The following is a 22420-nucleotide window of genomic DNA, read 5'->3' as shown; positions in this document are numbered from 1 at the left end:
TGCTTTAGTCTTGTCAAACAATTTGACGTAATTATTTGTCCGTAAAGCTGATGTGTTGCTTTTCCCAAATCCTATATTTTAAAGTTCTATACATTATATGAACACGTTAAACTATAGGTGGTTTTAACTAAGCGCATTATTGTAAAACAAGCCCATGGTTTGTAATAAACACACAGGGATTAATTTGACCCAGAGAACCTGACTTGGGATTTCCCAGTTTCTTGTGACAATGATATCAGAGTAGCGGTGGGACTGGTGATGATCTTCCAAGGACCGCGTACAAACTCTTCGGGAGCACAGGCACCATAGCCAGACACAAGCTGCAGCCAGGAAACCGGAGGTTGGGGTAGTCGTATAACAGAGCCAGAGTAGTCGAGGTCAAGCTGGGATCGCAATGGTAACTACGCCTAGCACAGGTATTGCCAGCATTTGTGAGCTGGCTCTGGGGCTTTATATAGGACTTGCTATTTGGTTTTGGCATCAAATTTCAGCTCTTTATCTTCTAAGGAAGATACAAATGTGAACGTTTCTGGAAAGCCATATATTTTGTATTATCCAGTAACGTGTGAAACTATAATGTGTATAATTGAAGTGCTGCTGAGATAAAATTTGTGGAACCACTATTTCTATGATTCAGTAACTCCAGAGAAAATGATTTTATTTTGCCTAGGATTATGATTTATTTGTGAAAGGACTGTGTGATGTGCCACTAGCGACTTCAGTATATTTTTATGTTTTACTCTTTTACTTTAGGACCCTTTCAGCCAGTGATGATGTGGAGGACAGAGAGACAGAGAAAGGCCGTCTGGAGGAGGCCTATGAAAAGTGTGATCGAGATCTTGATGAGAAGATTGAGCAGCATTTTACTGAGCTTACCACTGCCATCCGTACTTACCAGAGCATTACTGAGAGGATCACCAATTCACGCAATAAGATCAAGCAGGTGATACCTGAGCCTCTCCTATCTCTGAACATTACAGGGACTTATGATTGAAGACATGATGATTTTAAATTCTCTTTTGTGGTTCTGTGATACAATGTGATTATTTAAGACACACTCAATCATGTAAGTCTATCTCGATGTGTTTAAAATTTTCTCTTCAGGTGAAAGAAAACCTCCTTTCCTGTAAAATGCTGCTGCACTGCAAACGCGATGAGCTCAGAAAGCTATGGATTGAGGGTATTGAACACAAGCATGTCCTTAACCTCTTGGATGAAATTGAGAACATCAAGCAGGTTCCACAGAAACTAGAACAGTGCATGGCCAGTAAACACTATCTTAGTGCCACCGACATGCTGGTAAGAAAATAACGTACAACTTTCTAACCATGTGTAACCTAAAAACAACCTTATGCTGTGTATGTGGCGTATTAGTTGATCAGGCTGGAAAGACACAAAACACATCAAGCTCCCATTTGATGGAAATGACATGAGGTTCACTTCTTGCAGCTTCCCACTCAAAGTATGAGTCCCTGTTGGATAGAGTCAACATGTGACATAACTTGGGAAAAGTAAGCTGAGTAGTATTCTATTCATGTAGTTGATCTCTTTGGGGCAAGCTGATTATTAGCCATTTAGTGCTGGCCTTTGTAGGTTGAGCCTGAACGTCATAGGTATCTACTCCAAATTACCCCATAGATCACATAAAGCAGAAGTAAGATTATTGTGTGACGAGTTGCCTCAAAGTTAGCTCTGGACACCCTCCTTAATTATGTTTAGGATGTTTTGAGGACATGGGATTTATCATAGAAAGATGGTCCGGTGAGTAAAGTTGCAATTTACCGTGACAGTAGCTGGACCCTTTCCTTCTAATCATGTAGTGTGCTGTTAGAGTTGGTTTGTACCGTGTTGCCCTCTATTTGTATACTGTTTTTTTTTTTTTGTTTTTTTTTTATAACATGTATAAATGATATGGCCCTGATCTGGGAGGTGGTTTTATGAGCAGACTTTTTCTCTTAATTGAATTTTTTTTTTTTTTTTTTTTGGTGGTAGTTTGACTAATCCTGAAGCTGCTGACTCTGATTTGTTCTATGCTGCCCAATAAGAGTATTGTAGTTGTCTCTTACTTGAATTTCTGGGCGCTGCCTAAGAGCTACATGGCCTCCTGTTGCATGACACCCTGGCACATAACAGGGTATTAGGGTATGCTTGTTACTTGTTTAGTAAAATGTATCTATGGGAGAATAAAATGTGCTCGAACATATCACAACCTTCAACTGTGCTGTAAGATTTGTGTTCTTTACACACTCTTTAAACAACCCTGAGGTAATTCAAGCAATACATCATGAACTGACATATCTGAAAAACCTTAGGTTATCTTATGCGTGTAGTATGTGTATGGTTTTCTATGGGAAATTATGATTATATAGTGCACGTGTATGTTCCTATACTTTACGCTGTCCAAGTGGTTTGTTCTGTCCGATCAAACCTATGTACATTTATCATAGTCACACTTTCAAAGGTTTGTTTTAGTTTAGTTGTGGTGTCCTCTGCAGCTTTTCGTCATGACCTTCTAAGTCAGGTAATCACACACAAAAAGTTGAGACTAATAAAACCATTACTGCCTCTGTTTATAGCGTTAAGAGGCACGTTGTAGGTAGTTTTGTGGAACAGTCAGATCACTAAACAGTTTCAGAAAGCAAATAGCATTACTTTGTGTTAGCCCAAATAAAGAAATACTATTCCACCACCTTTAATAGTCAGAAGGCATAATTTAGCTGGAGTTTAATACAACTCTCCATTCAGCGTATCCCGTGTTGATTTTGGCTGTGGTTGTTTTACCCTAAGGTAACGTAGTAAAATCTTTAATTAAGAGTCGGAGGTGTTGCATTAATAAATGCTTATACGCTGGCATCCCCGAAGGTCACATTAGTTCCAGAAATCCGTTCCGTGTATTACTGAGCCATCCACCACTTCAGATCACACCTTGGGCGTCACGCTGTGGTTTGCTCGCTGGCTTATTAATTGACACAATCCTAAAATTTCAGCATCACCTTTGGTGCAGTCATCTCTTTATATTCTGCTCACATTAATTGAAGTAATTTTGCCACTGAAGCGTGTTTCAGAGCTCTGCATTTAAATTGAAATTTTAATTCCCTTATTGTCTGGGAGAGGCAGCTGAAGATGGCTTGTTGCAGGTTTCATTATCACTCCGAACACTCCAGCTGCCGCTTCTAATGTACAATGACTGATTAATGCCAGGAAGAATTATTAAAAGAAGAATGGCAGCCTTTTCCCAGTTGGGCAGGATAAACATGAAGTAGTATTTTGACAGCTTTATGCAGCTTTATCCATATGGTGTAATTCAGTGGAATTATAGCACACCTTGTATTTTATGTGCTGACAATTCTGGTCAGAAGACAAACTAAGCACATTCAGGTTTTGCAGCAGTCGGGTAAATGTTTGACACGGAGACGATCAGGTCTATCTGATCCACAATTCTCTGGATGGGTATCCAGAGTGAACGTGAAGGGAGCAGATTCTTTCAAAGCAGTTAACCATAAAATATTATCTAAACAAAAGGAGCAAGTAAACCTTCAGCTCATTTTCAGTTTCTCTATTAAAAAAAAATCCAGAGAGCTCTGTCCAGTTATCTGAAGTTGGCATGTCTCGTGTCTGATGGATTTAGCTGCCGGTCAATTGTGGCTAATCTTTCAAATTAGCCAGGTCCGTTCATTGTTCCAGGACAGGGTGTTTATGTTGCCGGGCCCTCGGGCCCCCACAGGTAGCTAGAAACATACTTATTTCAATATAAGAGTTGCGCTCATAAAAGGATCTGTGGTACCAGAAGTCAGTTTATTTAATAGTAATAAACACATATAACAGTGTCATTTAAATCATAGAAATTCATCAATCATAACAAAAAAAAGTGACTTAATTACATCATGTGATTATAGTGCTGTGAAAAATTATTTGCCCCTTCACAATTTGTTCTATTTTTAAATGTTTCTGATCATCCAACAAGTGAGACAAAATGCAGCTTTTAGACGATCATTTTTTGAAGGTAAAGAGTTAATCCAAACCCCTGTCACCCATGAGAAAGAGTAATCGCCACCTAAACCTAATAACGTTTGCAGTAACCGGCAGTGAGTCTTTTACATTGCCGTGGAGGATTTTTGGCCCGCTCTTCTTGGCAGAATTTTTTTAATTCAGCCATATTGGAGGGTTTTGTGGCATGAACTGCATTTTAAGGTCATGTCACAGTATCTCAGTACTGAAGCTGTATATAATGTGTATATGTTTTACGTGGTGTCTGCAGTCGTTTGCTTACTGGCTTTATTGAAAGATCTAATTGACTGAAGCCTCCAGAACACCATATTGTTAAATTCCATATTAATATTATCTTTTCAACGAACAGCAAATAGCTCTGCGTTTTCCATTTGCTGGAAGTATACGGTAAGAGTGGCTTTTTTTCCCTTCCGCTCTAAGCAAGGACAATCAATTGCTTATTGAACCATTATATCAGCCTGCCACAAATTTATTTATATAAAAGCTTTGTGTTCTGCAGTGAGATGAAGCCGTTTGGAGCACATTGCGTTTTGAGCTCTTCTCTAAAAGTGATTGTATTTCTAAACTTTCAGCGATTACATTTATCAGTTCCTCATTCCATGAATGGTATAGAAAGTGAGTGATAAGACGCCTCCAGCTGTGAAATACAGAGTTTGTCGCTAGCTCGACGTATGCTTTACTTTGCAGGTTTGCGTAATGTTCCATTAAGGCAACCATTGTAGAGACTCTATTGTTTTAGATGATGCAAATTGCGTTATTTTATGTAGAAAATGTCTCATTCCGGCAGCTCTTTAACTGGCACACATTGCTTAATGCGTAACCCTACGCAGGAGTATTCCCCAGATAAAGTTACCTTCAATAAATGAAATGATCATTTAAAAGCTGCATTTTCTGTTTACTCGCATGGTCTTATATTAAAATTACTTTGATGATCTGATAAATTTAAATGTGAAAGTGTGAAATAGGGAAGGGGCAAATACTTGTTCACGACACTGTACAGGACTACACGACAAAAAGCTAAGTGTTGGTAATATATGCCATTGTCATTGCCAAATGATGGACTTGACATTGTGGTTTAGGATCTGATAGAATTTATCTACTCATTTATTCATCTATTTCCCGGTTAGTGGTTGATTTCCATGTTCGAACAGAAGCTGAGCTAGACATTGAGGGACTTTGCGTAGAAAAACTCTATGGGTTTAGATATTCCCCTTTAATTAGGAACATAGGTTATTTTGGAGTCAGTAACTGTTGCCCGGCTTCAAGACTAATTTTGCTACCACGTAGGAATTAATTTATAAAGTACTTGTGAGAGCTTAATGTTCTCAATGTCTTCCTCGCCCCATACTTATGGGAAATAAAGTGATTTTCCACAGCATAGTGGTGTGTCCTTCTCAATCACTTAATCCCATTTAAGCACGTGTGCGTGCCTGTGTAGGCTAACCTCTCCTTGCTTCTTCTAGAGAGCCAATCCCATCTGTGTTCTGCTATCTCTTTTTGTATAAATTACAGCAGTCCACTACCACTAACCGTGCGCAGGGCGGCTTCATTTGTATTCATACGTACTTGACCGATGACCTCTACCCTTCTGTTTAATTCACCAGCACACACAGTATTCCCCAGAGCATGATCACCCCACTGTTAGCTCATCTAATAAGGACCATTCATCCAAGTGAATGGAGACTAATTAAAATCAAGCTTTTAGAAGCCACGCTAATAGCAGCAGTGTAGAGTTGGGCATCGTAATGGCCCTTTCTCTGCCACAGGGACTGGTTATTAATTGGAGAACTTAAATGCATTTAGGTGTAAAACCCATTGGACACGAAATGGTTATTTGTGAACTTTTAATTCAAGACCCGCTGATAGCAGTTATTTGGACAATAATATTTAATTCAATTTGTTGAAGCATGAGGTGAGCCCAAGTGCACATCTTAGCATGCTTCTGTGGCTTGCAGTTCTCACCATGGTAAATTGGTAATGCTGTTTGGTGTAATGGCCATAATCTGGGAAATTAGTAATTACAGGTGGTATTCTTAATTCAAGATCCTTTTTATCTTTGCTTTCTGTTAATGTTTTGCGCTAGTGGCTGCGTTACTAAATAATGCAATTTAGCTGCTTGGTCAGGGGTCTATTTATGCATAGAGTGGCATGCCCTGCTGTAAGTTACTTTTCATCTGTCAGGTGTCAAACCCATCTACCTCCTCCCTCGGCCCTTCATCTTTCGCTTCCTATATATCAATTGAGTGAGTTTGATGCTTTCTTGCTGTCACTTCCCTGCTGTGGGTGGCACACCTAATGCCCACACTGACACATAGGCGTAGGGTGCTGGCCAACAGCAGAGCACTAGTCATTAAGCATCAGTAGGGGCTGGGATGAGATGGTACTCTGCCCCCTTCTTTTCTAGTGCTGAACATGCAATGAAGGTGGTGATATGACTAGGCTCAGGTCTTCAGCTAAGCAGTTAATTAGGTTCTAGCATTAAAAATGTAACGAGGAAAGGTGGAAAAAAAAAATCATGAAATTGGAAATAAAGTTTTAAATGGTTGCATGCTAAAAAAAAACAACCCACTTTATTTAGAAACATTATCACAGTACTCAATAAAATATTTTTATTTAGCAGTTTTTCATTGTTTTTCCATAGGTTTCTGCTGTGGAGTCTTTGGATGGGCCTCTGCGCCACGTGGAGGGACTCAGTGACTTACGGCTAGAGCTTCATAGCAAGAAGATGAACATGCACTCTGTGCTTATTGATGAGCTGCACCGTCACCTTTATATTAAATCCACCAGTCGTGTGGGACAGTGGACCAAGGACAAGATCAGGAGCAGGTAGGCACAGTTTTATTATTCTCTATAGCCGCTCTTTCAATTTTAAAGCCTTATGTTTACTATAATGTTATGACACTATACCAAAAAATGACAGTATACTGAACAAGTAAACACCTTTTATTCACCAGAAAAAAGTTCAATAATGAAGTCTTTTGTTTGGAAATCTTGTATTTCTACTGAACATTCTATTCCTGGCACACAGGTTCCTCGTTAATGGTGTCCAGAGAAGGCTTTAACCCCTTAACGACTTTTGCCGGTTCAGGACCGTCACGGAAAAACGGTCACTTAACGACCTTTTGACGGTCCTGAACCGTCAAAAAATTTAATAAGCTTAGAAAGTGATCAACGATCACTTTCTTCGCTTAAACGGCGTTGCTGTAATGCCTCGATGTCGAGGCATTCAGTAACGCCGAGATCGGCATCGGGGGCCATGTCTGGCCCCTCCCCGGGGCGTCAACATCCGGGGACGCCCGTTTTAAAAGTGTTTAGGAGGCGATCAACGATCACCTCCTAAACTTAAATGGTGTCACTGGAATGCCTCGATCAGGAGGCATCCGGCGACACCAAACACTTACCTCTGGATGGACTGTGACCGCTCCGGAGAGCGGTCACAGCCGCCGCTGCCGTTGATCTTCACCATCAGCAAGATGGTGGCCGCCCTGTAAAAAAAACAATCAAGTTTAAAAGTTCGCTAGATGGTCTCCAGACCCTCTAGAGAACTCTGGCTCCACTTGCAGGTTGAATACAGGTACTGCATTCAACCATGCAAGTCAATGGAGCCCAGCTTTCTAATCACAATGTGCTAACATTTAAAAATTATTATGCAGCGATGTCACTAGAGGAACCATCCAGTACCAGCAAAATGTGTAAAAAAAACATTTAAAAAAAAATATTTAAAAAAGTATTAAAAAAAATAAAATAAAAAAATAAAGTTTATTATTTTGAGCAAGTGCTAAAATTTCTCAAAAATCTCAACAAAGAGTTAAAATAAAAGCACTTCAAATACCCAAGGGGTGTCTAATATAAAAAAAAAAATGGCTGATGGGGTAAATTGGAGTGGCCGAGCTCAAAGATAGGGCATAGGTACAGACTGACCAAAATGGAGAAAAAAAGCGCATTTCCCAAATGTGGCATTTTAAATCTCAAACAACACAAACCCATGCATGTGGGGTATCACTACACTCAGGAGATGTTCCTGAACACACATTTGTTGTTTGACTGTGACATATACCAGGACCTGTATATCTATAACTAAAGTACAATTTGTGTGAAAAAAAAAAAGACTATTACAAAATTTGACAAAGATTGGTTGTATAATGGGTGCATAGAAAGGGTTAAAATAACAGCATTTGAAATACCCTGGGGTGTCTAGTTTTCAAAAATATATGGTTTGACGGGGTAAAATTGAGTTAACCGGCTTCAAAGATGTTCCAAAGAGGAGATGGAGGCAGACTGACCAGATTTGTTAAAAAAGGTTTTGAAATCATAAAACGCTGCTTGTACTTATTGCCCTATAACTTACAAAAAACAGCAAAAAAAACATAACATTGGTTATTTCTAAACTCAGGACAAGTAGTAGAATCTATTTAGCTAGTTTTTTACTCGCTTTTTTAGGTGAGTAAAAGATTTTTCAAATAAAAGTCATAAAATGTGTGTTTTTTTTCAAATTTTCACCATGGTTTTTTTTATTTTTTTATAGTAAATAAGATATGATAAAAATAATGGTATCTGAAGAAAGCCCATCTTGTCCTGAAAAAAACAATATATAACTTATGTGGGTACACTAAATGGGTGAGGAGAAAATTACAGCTGAACACAAGCACCACAAAAGTATTAAAACAGCCTCGGTCCCACAGGGTACAAAAAGAAAAAATGAGCCCGGTCCTTAAGGGGTTAAATTGCTTGAGAGCCTCAGTGGGTCAGAATTCCATGCAGTCTCGCTGATTCGGCTCCTTGGCAAGCAATATAGCCATGAAAATGTAGATAGTACTTGGGGTACTTTGATGTACTGGGGGTTAAGCAATATATTGACATAAAGCATGTGCGAATCCCCCCCCCAATTTTTTTTTTTATTGCTATTCACTGGGTGTGTGCTTAATAGTTATAAAAACTATTTTAGATTTTGTAGAGAGAATAGTGTGTTTGCCCATATTCAAAATCAGAACAGCCAATGGGAGCACAGTAAGACGTAAATTCAATAAGTTCCCACTAAGGCGTCTGTAACCGTCATTTTCAGTCTGGGCAATGTTTGTGGCTCACAGTACAGAATACTTCGTGTGTATAAAGTAGGAAAAGGCTATTATATTCTTAAATAATATTTCTAAGCCCAATAGCATTTTCTTAGTAGTGCTCTGCAGTTTTCTAACCGCTTTACAAAGTGTAAAACACACATACCAACAAATTCAGGGCCTTGCTAGACGTAGTAAACTTGTCTGTTTCTATGTCTATATGCAGTGGTACATAGCCTGTAAAGTGTTGGTCAACAATGCAATTGTGTTAGTTGTGCAACATATGTATTAACTTTGATTGACTCTTTACCTTTGCCAAATCCCCCTTTTCTTAATGCACTTCAGTATAAATATATATATATATATATATATATATTATTTTTTTTTTTGTTCAACACAGCTCACTAAAGGATTCTCCAGGCCATCTTCATGATGTCACCAATTTGTCCACTCCCAGAAAGTTCCTTGACAATTCTCAGTTTGGGACTCCTAGTATCATCAATGGTAAGTGTGCTGGCTGCGCCTTGTTCTGAGTAGGGTCTGTCTAGGCATCAACTTTGGGTCTGGAATTTCACTGTCTAGTGCAAAATAAAAATTAGAATCTAATAAAATTATCCACTGAAATAAACTGGTAGTGGATGCAAATATATCAAAAAAAATTTTGTTAAACATAACCTACAACTGTAACTGTTTGTTCTTTTAAAGTTAATTCCTGCTATTTTATATATACATTGAGATTGTCTATTAAACATCTTTCTTACCATTCTGAGTTTAATCAATGTCTCACTACTAGAGGAGAGAGTGATCCCTGTATGATTTTTGTCAAAATAAGATAGGGGTGCTCAGGAGCATTTAGATGCTGTAAAATTCTATTATTTATGCAGAACATTTGTGACTGTTGTTAATGAGGTCAACCTTATCTCCCCCCCCCCCCAGTTAAGGAGCTAAGCCTTCAGGATATTAAAGAAGACCCCGATTCAGACCCCGAGGAGAACAGTGCAGTGTTCATGGGAATTCTAATCAAAGGTCTGGCTAAACTGAAAAAGATCCCAGAGACTGTTAAAGCAGTGAAGGAACGTCTCGAACAGGAGCTGAAGCACATTGTAAAGAGGTCCACTACGCAGGTGGCAGATAATGGTTATCAAAGAGGAGAGAACACAACACAGGAAAACCAACCAAGGTGGGAAATGCGCAGTTAATGTTAGTTACCGAATATTGTTTATCAGTCGCCTTTCATTTTTTAGCAAAATTGTCAGAGTGATTCTGGCTTTAGCATTGTCCCATTCACCATTAACATATGTACACTAGAAGATCTTGATATTCTAGGAAACTAGCAGTTTTACAGTAGTCTAGTCAGACACTATTGTACATCATGGCAGAATATGGCAGTGCTGTATAAACTAATAAATAATACTTACTGCTTGCAGTGTGCACGATCATTTGTGGTCTTGCATTTTGCCAACATTGAGCTGAAACTCCTAGTTATGTTGTACAGTTTTCCTTTTGTTCAGTTCATTGTTTGAGCAATTTACCAAGCTCAAACTCATTTACATAGTTACATACATAGTACATAAGGTTGAAAAAAGACCTAAGTCCATCAAGCTCAACCCATCTAGCTAACCTTTTTACTCTTGATCCAAAAGAAGGCAAAAACAACCCTAATTAAGCTTCAAATTCTGCCATCAAGGGAAAAAAATCCTTGACTCCAAAAGGCAATCTGATTGCTCCTTGGATCAAGAAGCTCTAAAATATTAATTCTAAAAAACAAAAATATCCAGACCCCTTTTGAAGACATCTAGGGTATTTGATAACACCACCTCCCTTGGCAGTGAATTCCATACATTTATTGTCCTCACTGTAAAGAATCCCATCCTTTGTCGTCTATGAAATCTCCGCTCTTCCAGTCTCAGAGGGTGACCTCTTGTTCTTTGTACTTTGTACATTTCTGTTAATGAATAGGTCACTGAAGAAAAAAAAGAAAAAAATATGTTGGTTACTCTTGTACAATTGTGAGAGTGGTCTTACTTCAACTAAAACATGTCCCATGAGCATCTCTTCCAGGCTTGGCTCTGTGTGGCTCCATGCTGCTGTAATTGATCCGTTTTGTGTTTTTCCATGGCATTGTCTTATTTATTTTGTACATATTGATTGGATTAGACAGTTGTCTAAGGAGTGTGCCTGCAATAGCCATCAATGAACAAACGAAATGCTGTGGAGCTGAATATTTGAGTCCTATAATGCCAATCCCAAATACAGGCTATTTTGAAACCAGCAATTTTTGAATGGCTCAATGTGTGAGCTCGGTAATCTTTTTTCAGAGACATCCAGAAGTGTAATTACAGAATGTTTTGTGTGTCATATAAACATGCTGTTTAGAAAAGGCGTTTATGGTGTAAATTTAAAGGTCTCTCTTTTGACCTTCAGTGCTTTGCTGCTTTTGAGTCCTGACTCTGCTAGTGCTAGTTTTGCCAGTGTGCTTATCTGGATTTCTATTCCATGAACGTATGGATGAAGGTAACCTCCACATTGACATTGTAAAACCATGGGAAAATGGTAATCTGTGTTTGTTTTTATAGTAAGTAATCATCTTGAACCATTTATATATGCCAGCTGCATGTTGATGGGCTAGAAAGTGAAATCTCCTTTGCTGGTTTGTGGTGTTTTATTATCAACTTTTATATAAAATACTCTAGGGTTTCATCTCTTTGTTTTTAATCTTCAACTTCAGTAAATCTTCCCTGTGGGACATTAATATTGTGAAGTTTTTGCAAACCATACAAAATTCCACTGAGAAATTCATATATCTTTGTCCCCAAAGTTTTTCCCAACATTTTGCTGAAAGGTAGTTGTGTATGAAGCTCCCTTCTTTAGATAATCTCTTCTGGGTATTATTGTACAATATTTATTTCTGCTTAGTACTGTCTGGGATTGCAGCGGGTGAAGAAAATCACAGTATTTAAGCTCTCGGTCGAGAGCATGTTATAGCTCCTGGTGATTTGGCTTAGGGGTACTAATTAAATTGCCCGTTGCAAGTAACAACAAGTTTCATAAGGCATGCTGTCAATCACTGACGCTTTGGATTCAATAATGGAATGTGTCCTTAAAACACTGTCTCCACTGATGGATCATCTTCCCCATAATAACAGTTTGAAATATTCACAAAATTACCAGCAAAGTTAGTTGGTCTGTGGAGGAAATTCAGCGATTTTTATCTGTTGAACATCCAACATGCAATTTCACAGTGTATTCATGCCTTAAGCAATGTAATTGACTGTGTTTGGTCTATTAACTAAGGGCATAAGAGTAGACCCAAGTTGAGATCAACCTCATTAATAAGGACAATGAAGGGCTTACACACCCTTTCTATCAGATGAAATTTGGTATATCATCCCCTCCTAACACCTCAGGGGTTCTTACACGAATGCAGTGAGACATTCAGTATGCCATGAGTGTACCTCAATCTGAGCTTCTTGTTCGGCCCACCTTGAAATCATTGAATGCTGAACTCTTATCAATTTACTTAATCCAGCCATGGTGCAGTGAATGGACTAATGCCCTCCCGCTCTTTTTCACTTGGTAACCCGAAACTACCTCAGTGGATCCTTTCTGTCTGTGTATAGTGATGGAATTTATAAATGTAAAAATAAAACGCACAGGCTGGTTGGCCTTCGTGACTTCTTGGAACACGGCAAATCTCAAATATATATAAGGTTCTGTCTAGCTATAGAAACACACCTATGTAGAAAAAAACAGGCCGGGTTCTAGAAACATAAACTTCAATCGTTCTGCTAATCTAATTTGTTGCCTTGACTAGTGTTCCTGCATTTTTAACTGGCTGATAAATTGAACGCTGGAGAAATGTGGAGGTAAAAATCATATTGGTCATGTCTGTTATCAAGGAAAGCAGAGTTGACATCTGGATCCATCATAACTACCGTATTGGCTCGAATATAGGCCGCACCCTTATAGTTTGGTGCTATTTTAAAGAAAAAAATATTTTTTTTATTTTTTACATTTAATGTATGGTAGGAGGCTCCCACCCTCCTTGCCAGGGGACCGCGTTTTCGCCGGACCGCACTACAGAAAATGCTCTGCAGTCTTCTGATCCGGTCTTCCAAACACTCTGAAGAAGGTAAAATTGCTAAACCCCGATTATAGGCCGCACCCCCACTTTAAAGATTTAAATTATGGGGGAAAAGTGCGGCCTATAATCGGGCCTATACGGTATTATATACATTTATTGGGTTTTTTTATTATTATTATAAAGCAGCCCACTAGAAACAATTTAAAAAAGAAAAGTTTAGAACGATTTCTGTGGTGCACGGTGGAGATGGCTACCGGTTCATATTAGCTGTTACTAGATAGGCGCATTCTCTAGGTATATTACGTTTTTAAATAATATCCCCTGTTACCACTTTCATACCTGTTACATCCTTATCTGCCCAACAGAAATGACCTTTATTTATTTTTTATTGACTTCTCTACTACCTGCTCCTCTGTCACACTTAATCCTAATTTCTGCCTCGCCTCCCAAACCAATCTGTTTCTAATCACTCAGACGGTCACTTATACAGTGTGTCTTCTATTTCTCCGTATCTCTCTCCTTGCTTTGCTTTAGAATTTCCAGAACATCTCGTTTGATTCTTGTGTATTTGTAAATGTGTATGTTGCTGTCTGTGTGCTATTTTGCAGACGTTAAAATGATGGATTGCTTTTGTAACTTTCTGGTAACAGTAAACCACTGGGAGGAATCCATCTGTAAGATGGGAAAGTGAAGTCTGAGAAACGACATTGTGATTTAGATTGAGTTATTTATGGCTAACTTGACATTTCTATTTCTTAATTTGAACGAACAGTTGTTCCTTATTCCAAACTACTGTAAAATGCCTTCCCTTATGCATTATAAATCCACATACAATCCATGATAATGTCATGGCGTTTTTCACAGCTAAATTTGCTTCTCTAGAAGTGGGAGACAGCTGTTAGAGACGAGGAGTTGGCTGTATTGCAGTCTGGGTACAACTTGACAAATGAGTGCACCTTTAAAGGGCAAAGAAAAACTTTTATAACTTTATAAACTTTTCAAACAAATAAGTACAAAAAACACAAGTTGATTTAAAATATCAAATCTCTTGCAGCATCAGCCATGCTTACCTGATTTGTTCTTTGTAATACTTAAACTGAGCTTAGCAGGTTTAATAAAGTGCTTCGCTGGACAGCCCAGTCATTGAGATGCTCGTACAGGGATCTAGTTTAGGATTGTGCCCCATAATTTTCCATTATGGGAAATCTCGCTGTAGTCCTTACCCCGATGTCACTGGAAAAGCTTAAAGTGACAGCAGGGAGAAGACCAAAACCTTGAATTATTATCTATTTATATAGAGCCAACAATTTACACATATATTCAAAGGGTTTGACAGACTAAGACAAACCGATACTTTAGGTGGAGAGTGCCCTGCTTACAAATGGGATCCAAATAGAAAATAAGTACTCAAGCAATCCCCTGCTCTTGAATATGCTTATTGTCAGAAATACCCAAATTTGCCAATTTCCTGTACATGTGGGAAAAGGAAGACACCTGAAGGTTAACTAATCGTTCCAGAAAAACAGACCTGTGTAAGATTTTTCTACTGCAGCTTATGTGAAACCCAAAGCACCGGTGCAAGTTATACATTTGTTGAGTAACTTGAGTTGAATATCTTCATTGTGTGTCTTGTTTTCAGGCTGCTCTTGGAGTTGATGGAACTCCTGTTTGATAAGTTTAATGCTGTGGCCGCTGCCCACTCGGTAGTTCTTGGACATCTTCAGCAGACTCTGGCCTCCCCTACTAGCCATCAGGATGGGGACATCAAGCTATATGACATGGCTGACGTGTGGGTGAAGATACAGACTGTGCTCCAGGTAAGACACGTCTCCTCTCTTTTGATTATTTTGTTATGTCTAGCACATTTTAAATTGCGTGGCATATTTTCTTCTGACTTATTATTTCTTAGGAGGATCTTGGTTTAAGTAATTTAATTTAGAGAAGGGAGTCACAACTGTAATCTTACACTTGGAGAAACCAAAGCCAAAATCACCAGTGCTGTCAAAACTTTACATTAGATATTAAATAATTAAAGAAAACATTTTTGTTTACAATGAATTTGCTTACTGGCTACTAGGAAATGATGATGAAGACAACATTTTGAATATTGCAGTAGTCATCTAGTTCTATAGATCATTGGCTTGATTTTAAGTACCTTCAGCACAATCACACAAATGGCATAAATGATCTATAAACAAGAGTAATTTATGTTGGGTAGTGTTCATAAATATTTGTGTTTACTTGTTATACTTAAGCTTGCATAGTGATCGATATTGAAATCACGTGTTATTTGCACCTGGTGTAAAACGTGTAAGATAATGTTATTATTGTGCACAAAAGGACTGCTATAGGAAAGGTTAAAGCCCTTCTCTGCCATATCACTATAAATGGCTGTAACTGTTTCTGTAAATGTTTTCCTTTTTTAATTAAACCTTAATTTACTTAGAACTGTATTCCAATGTTCTTAATTAAAGTGATTACTTTTTGCTGAAGAAATGTTCACAGAATACAAATTACATGCTGTTTCTCAGACAAACCCAGGTTGTCATTTTTATTATAAGCAACCTCCTTTTTCAATTTCTTTCTGAAGATAATTGGCTTTAATGTACTTGCAGCATCACAAATCAAGCCTCCTATGATATTTATTGCCGCTGCGTTGGGGAAACCACTTGTTTACACTGCGTATCTGCAGAGAGCTTGTACAAAAATATGGCAGTCATTATACTGGCTATGAATAATTGCAGGGTGACACCCAGAAACAAGATATTGCTCATGGCCAATATATTTATCATTCTAATTCTTGACTAAGCTGCTATTTTGCTACGTTATTCTTCCTTGCTATACTGGATACTGCAGCTGTACCTCTAATACAATACGGAAGAAATCATTCCATTGCTATATGTAAATTGTTTCCAGTTTATTTTTATTTGTTAGCAACAAGTATGGGCTATTAATTAATGTGATTCTAGTGAAAAGAAGCCATATCAACCAATAAAATGTTCTTGCTGATTGGACATTTTATTTCTTTTATTAAACATAACCCCTAGTACTGCGAAATTGTGTGTGTGTGTGTGTATATGACACACACACACACACACACACACACACGTTTAATAGTCCCACACTCAACCTCTAATACAAGATAATCCACATGGTGCTGTTCAACCAATATACAAAAGTCCAATAAATTAAACGCGTTCACAGGACTTCCAGGTCAGGAAAAAAAATACAATCTTTATTCACGAATTACAACGTTGAAAGGGGCTCTAACCGAGACTATATACATAGTGTGTGTGTGTGTATATATAATACTGTGCAGATGTGAAAAATGCTGGAAAGTAAGAATGCCTCAAAAAATAGACATGCTGATACTTTATTTTTAGTTTATTTTTTATCATTTATGAAAATCCAAAGTGAGTGAAGAGAAGAAAAATCACAATCAAATCTCTATATTCGCAGACCACCCTTTACTTTCAAAACGGCATTAAAGCTTCTAGGTGCACTTGCACGCAATTTTTGAGGAACTCCGCAGGTAGTTTGCTCGAGAAATAATCTCAGTAGCGGTCACAAGTGCCACTGCGAGAGATTTTGCATCTCATGGAAAGAGTTAAAATATTAGAATTTCAAATACCCAATGAGTGTCTACTTTAAATAAAAAATAATGGTTTGGTGGGGTAAATTGGAGTGGCCGGGTTCAAAAGATGTCACAAATAGGGCATAGGCACAGACTGACCTAAATTTGTAAAAAACAGAAAGCACACTTCCCATTTTAGCCTCAACCAAACAAACCCATGCATGAGTGGTATCGCTGTACTCAGGAAATGTCACGTCTGACAGCAAATTCACATCTGAAGTGTGGGGGGGAAAAAAACATATACCACCACAAATTTTGACAAAGGCAAATTTTGGTGATATAATTAGTGCATAGATGGGGTTAAAATACCGCTATTTGAAATACCCTGGGGTGTCTAGTTTTCAAAAATATATGGTTTGATTGGGTAAATTGAATTGGCTGGCTTCAAAGATCTCCCAAATAGCATATGGGTCAGAATGACCAGGTTTGGGAAAAAATAATGATTTTGAAATAGCAAAACCCTACTTGTACTTATTACCCAATAACTTACAAAGAAAACGCATAAAACATTGGGTATTTCTAAGCTCAGTCTTTCATTTTTAAACCAAATATTTCCCAAACCATTACACTGGCTGAATGGCCAACACATACTAACTTGAGGTCATACTATTAAGTATTTCCATCTCTCTTTTTGAGATTCAGTAGAGCTGCTCTATCACCAAAATAGTTTAAAATCTATTATGATATATAAATATTCAATTGTACATTCCTATGCAGTTTAAAAGTAGATCTTGCCTAATGTGTAATCAATTGCTTTCCCAAAGCAATAATTTTTTTAAAGATGCTTACAAAGTTGTCTATGGCTGGAACTGCAAACTGCCTGCCAACTTGTAACAGGCTGAAAAGCATTTAATTGCCCACTGCCTTCAGTAACACTTCTCCTGGATAAACAATTGTTTCATACATTTTAACTCAACACCAAGGCACAGTGTCACTTTACTTCTGGTGGCCAGGCTGACAGATTTCTGGTCGACATGCCCTCCCCTTGGCTTTATGTGAATTGTGACAGAGCATCTAATTGTCGCTTGGATGCAATGAATATTCATGGTTCACAGAACAATACAATTAAGCTCTCGGTTGTCACAACAAAACGTACTATGGTCTTATAGTGAATGGGTCCTGGTAGAACGATTAGTGAAATGCATTAATTTGGTGCAGGAGATATGTGGAAGGAATACAGGAAGAATTTGAACCCGCTTAACATTTTGTTTCCTAAATGCAGTCTATACGGTGGGACAGCAAAAATACTATGTATGCTAAATGTTAATTATTAATTTGCTGGGTTTTTTTTATTAAACATTTTTTTGGGTTAGAGCTTATTATAGTGTTGGTGTCATGGACCGGGTTTCCTGATTACATTGGTTACAGCAGTGGTAAAGCTCTGGCTGGATTGTGGAAGTTGAGGGTACCTCATGGTACCCCCTCTTCTTCTAGTGAAAATTATTGCAACATTTTTTTCTTATTATTGATATTTTTCATCAATCATATTACATTTGTGGAGATGTTAAGCTGCACCTTTAAGCATTTACCTTTGTAAAATATGTTCAGGGCAATTTATATATTGGCCAATAAGTACACAAAACAGAAGAATCCAGCAAATCCGTGTTCAGAAAACACCTGCCTAAGGCATAGATATAAATATTAGTGGCAGGCTAAGAAATATATGGCCATATAGTGTGACAGAATCCCCAATATTTTAGAAGCCCTTAGGCGTTTTTTGAATGGTATTCGCTAGGTATACGCTGAATTCTTGTTTTGTGTACTTATTGGTTGTTATTATTCTAGCAGCAACCTGGAATCTGAATTTGTGTGCCTTATATCCTATTATAGCCTGTAGAGACTGAGACATTTAAATATTCTTTAGATTCAGGATAGCTTTATGCTGATCTCATATGTGTTTAAATGTCCATCACCATGTATTAGTCTCTTCTAGGGCTGCAACTAACAATGATAAGTACAAATAAAAAAAATAATAAAAAAAAATGTTTAAAAAAAATTAAAATATGGTAACATGTAAAAATCCCCACTCTCACCAAAAAAAAAATAATTAATAAGCAAGTCCTAAAATTCTTGATCTTTACAAAAATTCCACATGGAAAGAGTGTCTCGTATTAAAAAATGCATGAGTGGATGGGGTAAATTGAATTGGCCGGGTTCAAAGATGTCCCAAATATGGGACATGGGGGCAGGAGGATCAGATGTCTAAATGGCATAAAAATACACACCTCACAAAAGCGGCCTTTTACCTCCCAAATAACCCTACAAACCCATGCATGGGGTGTATCACTGCGCTCGGGAGATGTTACTAAACACATATTGGGGTGTTGTTTGACACGGACATATACCAGGAGCGATAAATTTATACCTGAAGTACAACATGTGTGAAAAAAATACAAAAAAAATGTACTACCATAAAGTTACACAAAGGCTGGTGGTAAAATTAGTGCATAGAAAGGGTTAAAATACCAGCATTTCCGTCTTTGGGTGTCTGTGGAGGCTGCGGCGGTGTCTTGTCCGATGGCCGCTCTTCCGTGGATTGCCTCTCCTCGGCGCTGTGTATCTCATCCCCAGCACCCCTTGATTGGCCCCACCCTGAAGGCCCTGGGGTGTGCGGTCCGGGCTGGGGGTCTCGTGTCCAACCCCTCCCCCCTGTTCCCTATCTCTGGGCACCCTGACTTTGCTCCGGGTCGTGATCTGGCCCGTCTGGCGCTCTTCACTCCTGCCGGTGTCTCCACTTTGAGAGTCTGTCATGTGACAAGGGGCTCTATCCTTAAGCCTTTGTCAGAGTTGACGGGGAGTGCGACTAATTCCTTCCTGTCTCTTTTCTTTTATCACCAGCTTCAGCATTTTCTATCCTCCACCGGGGCTATGGGTGCTGGCTCCTGCCCTCCCACTGTTTTTGAGCAGTTTTGTCTTGAGGCTTCGGAGCCTCCGCACTTGCTTTCCGCCTTGTACGCTCTCCTGCTCACTCCGGCGGCTGCCCCCAAACCTTATTATTTCAGCCTCTGGGAGAACGATCTGGGCTTATCCTTTTCTCCAGAGGATTGGGAACGGATGCTCATGATTGTCCATAAGGGTACCATATCTAGTGCAGGAGACCCTCTTCAAGATAGTCACCCGATGGTATAAGGTGTCCTTGGATTTACACAGATTTTTGCCCCAGGTCTCCCCGACGTGCTGGCGTTGTAATTCCCACCCAGGTTCCCTTCTTCACATATGGTGGGATTGTCCTGTCCTTAAGCCGTTCTGGGACAGGGTGGTCGCAGTCATTCGGGATGTGTCGGACCCTGCATTTACGGCTACCCCGGCCGCTATGCTCCTACATTATAACGCGGTTCCGTACCACGCCTATAAAGGCTCTATCAAATTCCATTTAATTAATGCCGCACTTACCACTCTCCCCCGCTCCTGGAAGTCCGTCGTTCCTCCCTCTATATCTGCTTGGTTCCGCCAAGTGGAATTTATTTACCAGATGGAGGTCCTTACTAGCGCTTCTAGGGGCCAGGGCCATTCGGTAGAGCTAAAGTGGTTTCATTGGCGTTCCTTTATATCCACTCCGGCTGATCGTCCGGACCCCCCCCTGGTCTAATCTGTACTCTCTCTCTCCCCCCATGTACGGTCTCTGCGTTTGCTCTGCATCTGATGTGTTCTGCTCTCTTTTTATTTGTGTGCCTGCCACCCAGGTTTTGTTTCTGTTTTAGTTTGGTTCTATTTGGTCTCCTCTGTGCCCACTTTACCGGGACTTCCTGCTTCGGCTCTTTTGCCGTTCAGTCCCTGCACGCATGTATACATTGCACCGTACTGTATTTGCATATTGTCTGTACCACGTTAACACTTGTCTGTGTTTGCAATTGTAACCACCCGCTGTCTTGCATCCTGTTACGATGTTATTTTCAGTTTGTATTTTTGCGGGTGCTTGCTGTTCTTTTGGTAATACTCTATGTTTACCATGCTACTGTTATTTTATTGTTGTGCTATCGTGTACGGCCTTGTTTTTCCTTCAATAAACGGAGAATTGAAAAAATAAAAAAAAAAATAAAAAAAAAATACCAGCATTTCAAATACCTCGGGGTGTCTAGTTTTTAAAAATATATGATTTGATGGGGTAAATTGCATTGGCCGGCTTCAAAGATACCCGAAATGGCACATGGGGAGAAGAATTACCAGATTTGGAAAAAAAGGTTTTGAAATAGCAAAATGCTACCTGTACTTATTGCCCCATAACGTGCAGAAAAAAGCAAAAAAACATAAAAACATTGGGTATTTCTAAACTCAGGACAAATAGTAGAATCTATTTAGCAGGTTTTTTCATTCGTTTTTTGTTTAAAAAATGAGAGTAAATTTTTAACAAAAAATCCCCATATTTTATAATTTTTTTTATAGTAAATTAGATGATATGATAAATTAATGGTATCTAAAGAAAGCCCTGTTTGTCCTGAAAAAAACAATATATAATATGTGTGGGAGCACGAAATGAGAAAGAAGAAAATCGTAGCAACACTGAAAAATGTTAAAATAGCCATTGTCCCACAATATACTACGAGTAATAACCCCTATTGTCCTTAAGGGGTTAAAATAAAAATTTATTTACATTAAGATGTGTCTTTAACACTTTTATCTCTTTATTACAATGGCATTTCTCTATCCGCCTTATTTTGCTAACATAATAATTAAAGCTATATTTTAAAGGTACAAGAACATTATTTCTCAAACTAAGTTTTAATACCAAAAAACATTTTACTAGTAAATATTCATGTAAACTATTTTTTCATATTTAATAAGAACTATGAGAAAAATGCCTCTTGTTTATATTTTCTTTAATTTGCCAACCTGCCCCCCAGTTATGCACATCTCACCGCCAGCTTGCCACTCTGCCCCATATATGCCTTATACCTCCTATGTTAGTCTGCTCCCATATATGCCTTAAAACCTCCTATATGCCAGAGATTCCACTGTGCCCCTGATGTCCTTTATACCTCCTCTATGCCACTCTGTCTCCTGAAATGCCTTATACCCTGATATGCCTTATAGCCCCCTATATGCGACTGATATGCCACTCTGACCCCTGATATGCCTTATAGCCCCCTATATGCCACTTGTTAGAAAAATGCTTGTTATCGTAAATATTATTGCTGACAAAGACATAAGAAAGTAGAAAATGTCTAGTCTATGATATATGCACGAGTTCACGCCAACACATCTACTCTGTTATTATATATATATATATATATATATATATATATATATATATATATATATATATGTGCAAAGGGTCAAGTATAGGCCATTCTTAATTATGCAGCTTAAAGAGGCGTAACCTGCTTGAAAAGTAACCAATCAGAATGATGCATGCTATTAGAAGTAGATAAGAGGTTATATAAACCATGTAATCCAAACATGTAATCGGATAATGCTTCGACTTTTGTTTGTTGTGTGCCTTGTCTCGATTGTGTGCATGATCTAAATAAAGGAAAACTTTCTGAGGAGAATTCGACCATTATTTCAACCAACACCACTGATATGCCACTCTGCCCCCTGAAATGCAACTGTGCCCCAATATGCCTTATACCTCCCTATATGCCACTGTGCCCCCCTGATATGCCTTATAGCCCCCTGATATGCCACTCTGTCCCCTGATAT

At 38.6% G+C, this 22420-nt stretch overlaps 1 protein-coding gene across 1 annotated transcript in view; it reads left to right on the top strand.

Annotated features, from left to right (window-relative positions):
• LOC149298762 (exocyst complex component 4-like) overlaps positions 1-22420 on the top strand; it is a 177522-nt gene that overhangs the window by 1632 nt on the left and 153470 nt on the right. The window contains exons 2-7 of the mRNA XM_089487081.1: positions 754-943; positions 1105-1299; positions 6650-6834; positions 9463-9566; positions 9999-10242; positions 14786-14963. Coding sequence (XP_089343207.1) covers positions 754-943; positions 1105-1299; positions 6650-6834; positions 9463-9566; positions 9999-10242; positions 14786-14963 — 1096 coding nt within the window. The remainder of the gene's footprint in view (positions 1-753; positions 944-1104; positions 1300-6649; positions 6835-9462; positions 9567-9998; positions 10243-14785; positions 14964-22420) is intronic.

Source organism: Sceloporus occidentalis, unplaced genomic scaffold (assembly GCF_023333645.1).
Source record: "Sceloporus occidentalis isolate IW3139 unplaced genomic scaffold, rSceOcc1.0.p SCAF_31, whole genome shotgun sequence".
Lineage (NCBI taxonomy): Eukaryota > Metazoa > Chordata > Lepidosauria > Squamata > Phrynosomatidae > Sceloporus > Sceloporus occidentalis.
Note: the sequence above shows the minus strand (reverse complement) of the source record. Positions and strands in the feature narration are given on the sequence as shown.